At 37.4% G+C, this 6,595-nt stretch overlaps 1 protein-coding gene across 2 annotated transcripts in view; it reads right to left on the bottom strand.

Annotated features, from left to right (window-relative positions):
* Positions 1-2,219: 2,219 nt before the first annotated feature.
* The window catches only part of MND1 (meiotic nuclear divisions 1), a 69,298-nt gene continuing 64,922 nt past the window's right edge, over positions 2,220-6,595 (bottom strand). The window contains exon 8 of one of the 2 annotated variants that reach the window (XM_049631217.1): positions 2,220-2,472. In XM_049631217.1, coding sequence (XP_049487174.1) covers positions 2,366-2,472 — 107 coding nt within the window. In that variant the 3' untranslated portion in view covers positions 2,220-2,365. The remainder of the gene's footprint in view (positions 2,473-6,595) is intronic. The other variant, XM_049631218.1, reaches the window with a different exon arrangement.

The following is a 6,595-nucleotide window of genomic DNA, read 5'->3' as shown; positions in this document are numbered from 1 at the left end:
TTGCAGCATTACGTATAATAGCGAAGACATGGAAATAACCTAAGTCCATCCACAGATGAATAGACAAAGACGTGGGAGGGGCACCTGGATGGCTCGGTCAGTTAAGAGTCTGACTTAGGCTCAGATCATGATCACATGGTTCGTGAGTTCAAGCCCTACATTGGGCTCTATGCTGACACTCAGAGCCTGGAGCTTGCTTCAGATTCTGTGCCTCCCTCTCTTTCTAAAAATAAAGAAACATTAAAAAAAATTAAAAAAAAAAGATGTGGTACGTGCATGCGCAAACACATGCACACACACAACAGAATACTGCTCAAAGAAAAGAATGAAATCTTGCCATTTGCAACAATATAGATGGACCTAGAGGGTATTGTGCTAAAGTGAAATAAGTCAGGCAGAAAGACAAATACCACATGATTTCACTTATATGTGGAATCTAAAAAATAAAACAAGCAAACAGAACAAAACTAAACTCATAAAGAGAATACATTGGTGGTTGCCAGAGGGGAGTGTGCGTGTGGGTGGTGAGATGTTGGAGGAGGATCAAGGGGTACAAACTTCCAGTTATAAAAATAAATAGAGCACTGGGGTGGCTCAGTCGCTCAAGAGGCTGACTCTCGGTTTCTGCTGAGGTCATGGTTCGTGGGTTCCAGCCCCACATCTGGTTCCACAGTGACAGCATAGAGCCTACTTGGGATTCTCTTTCTCTCACCCTCCCTCTTTTGCTGCCCCTTCCCCACTTGCACTCCCTCTCAAAATAAACAAACATTTAGAAAATAAGTCAGAGAGATGTAATGTACAGCATGGTGACTATAGTCAATAATGTATTGCAAATGTGAAAGTTGCTAAGAGTAAATCTTAAAAGTTCTCATCACAAGAAAAAAAATTGTGTAATTTTATATGGTGACAGATGGTAACTAGATATACTATGGTGATCATTTTGCAAAGTATACAAATATCCAATCATTATATTATACACCTGAAACTAATATAATGTATGTTAATTATACTTCAATTTTTAAAGTGCCTCCAAAAAGGTGCCTAAATATTTATAAAATAAAATCTTTTAGGGATCACTAGAAATGCCGTCCTTTTTGAACATACATCCCTTCTCTTTAAACAAAGAATTATATTTTCTAATAAATAGCAAATGGTGAGAAATTTTGGAATTTCCACAATTAGTGTTTTGGGGAAAGACTTATGATGGGTTATTTTATTTTTTGTCCTTTGTCTCTTATATCAAATACTTTCTTCTGTGAAAAGAGCTGTTGCCCAAAGGCAACATAAAAGTAGCCTTGAGAACAAAGATAGACCAATTTGCTCCCGCCCACCTCCAGGAAGTAATTAAGAAGGCCCAGAGTAACTCTATGCAATACAAAGGCCAGATTCACCAACAAATGGTTCGGATGCTATTTGGGTCATTTCAGATATATGGAGTATCTCATTCGAGTTACTTCAAAGAACATCAAAATTAGTATGAAAAAAAATTAAGGCATGTGTGTAAAGAGCATTGCACACATTAGTTTTGTTTTTTTCTGTAAGTTTTTCTTGGAGTGCTACAAATACTTTAAATACCCAAGCGGAATTGGAAAAAAATTATATACAAAGGACAGACATTGTTTTTAATTTACTCTTTTTTAGGTAGTTGAAAGACAAAAATCCCTGAATGCCAGTTGGTGATGTGTGCCATACTAATACTACTATATCATCCAATTAAAAAGTGCATTAATCAGGACAAAGGGCCAGGTGTTTGTTCTTTACAGTAAAAGGACATCAAAAAGTCAAAAGAAAGTAGTTTTCAGGACTGAGGAATTACTACCTAACTCTAAACTTGAATATACCAACATTCTGCATTTTATTCTATAGGAAATTTGCAAATATGATGCAGTATACTGAGACTCACACTGAAAATCAATCACATGCATTTTCCACCAAGTAATGAAAAATAGTAAACCACTCATTAAAGTTTTAAAGGTTATTTCCAAGCATTAATGTGTCCATGTATGTCGGTGGTAGAACCTTCAAAGGTACCCTTAGTTGTCAATATTTAATATTTGAATGAAATTTAAAAATGTTGTCATGTCATGATGTATTTGATCTCTAAAAAAATCATCTGTAAACCCAACTTAAGTGGATGATTTTGTTTGCACAAACCTACTTTGATGACCACTTGGGAATATGGTTATAATTGTGCTTTTGATAGATCAAAAAGAGTGAAAAACATCTCCACATTATACTTTATTTAAAATCAACAAAATGATCAACACAGTTATAGGTAAATGGCAATTCAGTACATTTAGTTGGATAATATTTTTAAAAGTCACATATTCACAAGTACACAGATCCTTTCCCAACATCGAACATTTTAGTCTATGTAGTCAAAGTCTTCTGGAATTCCAAAATTTTTATCAATTTTATTTTCTTCCAAACCAAATTTTCTTTTCGCCCAAGATTTTATTGCAAATATATTATCTATAAAGAAAATCGAGAAATACTTTTAAGAATTGAAAACACAATCATAAAACATTTCAAATATAATTATATTCTTTTTTGTTACTTCTATTACTTTCAGAAGTATCAACATAAGAATTTTGCTGTACTTTCAAAAGTCATGGCAATTAATTTCAGAAGAAAATAATTAGTATTTTAAGTAACCAAATCGCATATTTAAACATTCAGCAAGTTAGTTGCCAGCAAAAAGACTACCTGCATTAAGAATAATCCAAAAACAGGGAAAGGCTAACAATGGTGTCTCTTCCACATTTCCACAGCACAGGCTGGGACTCTGTTACCTTGGGAATTACAGTTGCTCCTGTTCCCAGAGGGTACACATTCTCTCCAGACCTTTTTCCCTTCCCCACAAATAATAATGGTTTCCAGATAATCAGTCCAGCGTGAGGGAGAATGGGTGAAGAGAACAGAAGGTAGTTTGCCTATTTTTAGACGAAGGTAGGAATAGATGTAGCCTTATTGTCCTCTAGGTGGGATTTAAATGCATTTTGCCGCTAGAAAAAAAGTGTTATATTTACTTAAAAGAATTTATCCCAAGGAAACAAAATAAATTGTGTACAAAGATTTATGGTTAATCTTTACAGCAGTGTAATAAAAGAAAGCATAAAAGCAATCTAAATATCTAAACTTTTGGAAGGGCATCTCCGCTCAGGCAGTGAGGGAAGCAGGGTAATACCAACAGGCTCACAGTGCCTGCACTTGGAGAACGGGGTGACTGTGAGGTTTCTGTGTGTTTTTTTCACACATTTTCTCTAACGTATACACACCACCTTTACAATGAACATGTTTTATAAAGAAATGATGGTGCGAAGTTTTCTGGTTCAGAATATTTGACAAAATGTTAAGTGCTGTATTGATAGTGATAATGAAGGGTTAGAAGAGGTTCCTCTGGAGTGTCACAGGCTGAATTGTGTCACCTCCTCCAAATTCATATTCAAATTAATTGTAGTCCTAGAATCCAGTACCTAAGAATAGAACCTGGGTCTTCAAAGAGATGATTAAGTTAAAACGAGCTTGTTAAGGTGGGCCCTAATCCAATCTGCTCGGTGTCCTGATGAGAAAAGGAAATGTAGATACACTGATATCATGAGTATGCACAGCAAAGACCATGTGAAGACACAGGAAGATGGCCACCTACAAGCCAAAGACACCTCGGAAGAAATCAAACCAGCTAACACCTTGATTTTGGCCTTCCAGCCTCCACAAGTGTGACAAAATAAATTTCATTTGTTTAAGCCACCCAGCCTGAAGCACAGGCTCACCTCATTTTATTGTACTTTGCAGACAGTGCGTTTTTTACATACTGAAGGTGTGTGGCAACTGTATGTTAGCAAGTCTATGAGCACCATTCTTCCAACAGCATTTGCTCACTTCAGATATTTATTATGTCACATTTTGGCTAATTTTCACATACTTGAAACTTTTTCATTAGTATTATTATATTTGTTATGGTGATCTGTGAGAACTGATCTTTGATGTTACTATTGTAATTGCTTTGGGGTGCCACAAACTGTACCCATATGAGACAGCGAAATTAAATATTTTGTATGTTCTGATGGTCCCACCAACTGGCTGTTCCCCCATCTCTCTCCTCTCCTCAGACCTCCCTATTTTTCTGACATACATTACTGAAATTAGGCCAATGAATAAACCCTACAATGTCATCTAAGTGTTCAAGTGAAAGGAAGGGTTGCACATCCCTCATTTTAAATCAAAAGCTGGAAATGATTAAGTTTCGTGAGGAAGGGGTGTCAAAAGCCAAAAACAGGCTGAAAACTCGGCCCCTTGTGCCAGACAGCCAAGTCGTGAGTGCAAAGAGTTCTTGAAAGAAATTATAACTGCTACTCTGATGAACACACAAATGATTAAGAAAGTGAAACAGCTTCATTGCTGATGTGGAGAAAGTGTGAATGGTCTGGACAGAAGGTCAAAAAAAGCCACAACATTCCCTTTAAGCCAGAGCCTAAGCCAGAGCAAGGCCCTAACTCTCCTCATTCCTGTGAAGGCTGAGAGAGGTGAGGAAGTTGCAGCAAGAGTTTGAAGGTAGCAGAGGTTGGTTCATGAGGCTTAAGGAAAGAAGCCATCTCCATCACATGAAAGTGCAAGAGGAAGCAGCAAGTGTTGATACAGAAGCTGCAGCAAGTTACCCAGGAGATCCAGCTAAGATAATTCATGAAGGTGGCGACACCTTCAATGTAGACCAAACAGCCTTCTACTGAAAGAAGATGCCATCTGGGACTTCCGTAGCTAGAGAGGAGAAGTCAGTGCCTGGGTTCAAAGCTTCAAAGAACAGGATAACTCTCTTGCTGGGGGCAAATGCAGCTGGTGACTTTAAGCTGAAGTCTGTGCTCATTTACCATTCCCCTAATCCTAGAGCCCTTAAGAACTCGGTTAAATCTACCCTGTCTGTGCTCTATAAATGAAAGAAAGTCTGGGTGACAGCAGCACATCTGTTTACAACATGGTTTGCTGAATATTTTAAGCCCGCTTTTGAGACCTACTGCACAGAATAAAGGATTCCTTTCAAAATATTACTGCTCATTGGTAACACACCTGGTCACCCAAGAACTCTGATGGAGATGTAGGAGATTAATGTTGTTTTCATACCTGCTAACACGACATCCATTATGTGGCCCATGGATCAAGGAGTAGTTTTGACTTTCAAGTCTTCTTTTTTAAGAAATACACTGCAGAAGGCTATAGCTGCCATAGACCGTCATTCCTCCGATGAATCTGAACAAAGTAAATTAAAAACCTCTGGAAAGGATTCACCATTCTAGATGCCATTAAGAACATCCATGATGCATGGAAAAAAGTCAAAATATCAACATTAACAAAAGTTTGGAAAAAGTTGGTTCCAACTCTCAAGGATGACTTTGAGAGGTTCAAGACTTCAGGGGAGGAAGTAGCTACAGATGTGGTGGGAATAGGGAGAGAATTAGAAGTAGAAGTGGAGCCTGAAGATGTGACTAAATTGCTGCGGTCTCATGATGAAACTTCAACAGATGAGGAATTACTTCTCATGGATGAGCAAAGAATGCGATTTCTTGAGATGGAATCTATTACTGGAGAAAGTGCTGTGAAGATTGTTGAAATGACCAATAAAGGATTTAGAATGTTACACAAACTTAACTGATAAAGCAGCAGCAGGGTTTGAGAGAAGGGACTCCAATTTTGAAAGAAGTTCTATTGTGGATAAAATGCTAGCAAACAGCATCACACGCTATAGGGAAATAATTCATGAAAGGAAGAGTCAATCAATGTGGCAAACTTCATTGTTGTCTTATTTTAAGAAAGTGCTGCAGCCACCCTGACCTCCAGCAGTCGCCGCCCTGATCGGTCAGCGGCCATCAGCATGGAAGCAAGCCCCTCCACCAGCAAAGATTACAACTCGCTGAAAGCTCAGATGATAGTTAGCATTTCTTAGCAATAAAATTTTTTTAAGTTTTATTTTATTTTATTTAAGAGAGAGACTGTGTGAGTGGGGAAGGGGTAGAGAGAGGGAGAGAGAGAGAATCCCAGGCAGGCTCCAGGTCACCAGCACAGAGCCTGATGCGCGGCCTGAACTCATGCAACCGCAAGATCAAGACCTGAGCCAAAACTAAGAGTCATATGCTCACCTGACTAAGCCAGCCAGGCGCCTCAGCAATAAAGTATTTTTAAAGTAAGGTAAGTACATTGTTTTTTTAGACATAATGCCATTGCACACTTAATACACGTAACTTTTGTATGTAGTGGGGGAAAAAATTCATTTGACTTACTTTGTTACACTATTCACTTCATTGCAGTATTCTGGAACCGAACCTGTAATATCTGTCAGGTATGACTATATTTTATGTTACCCTTAATAAATTAATACCTGCAGTTTGATCACCTTTAAAAATAGTGTTTTAGGAAGTTTAATTCCAAGTATCAAATAATGATAACTAAATGTTTGGAATGAAGTTTGTTTCTAAGTGAATACTACTACATCAAATAGAATAACATTAATGAAATATCCCCAATTCTTTCAATTAAAGTATAATCGAATAACAGAAATTAAAAAATGAATCTTTATGTAACAATTTAAAACTAATCTTTAGTT

This window comes from Panthera uncia, chromosome B1 (assembly GCF_023721935.1).
Source record: "Panthera uncia isolate 11264 chromosome B1, Puncia_PCG_1.0, whole genome shotgun sequence".
Taxonomy (NCBI): Eukaryota; Metazoa; Chordata; class Mammalia; order Carnivora; family Felidae; genus Panthera; species Panthera uncia.
The sequence above is the reverse complement of the archived record's forward strand: the minus strand, read 5'-3'. Positions and strand labels throughout refer to the sequence as shown.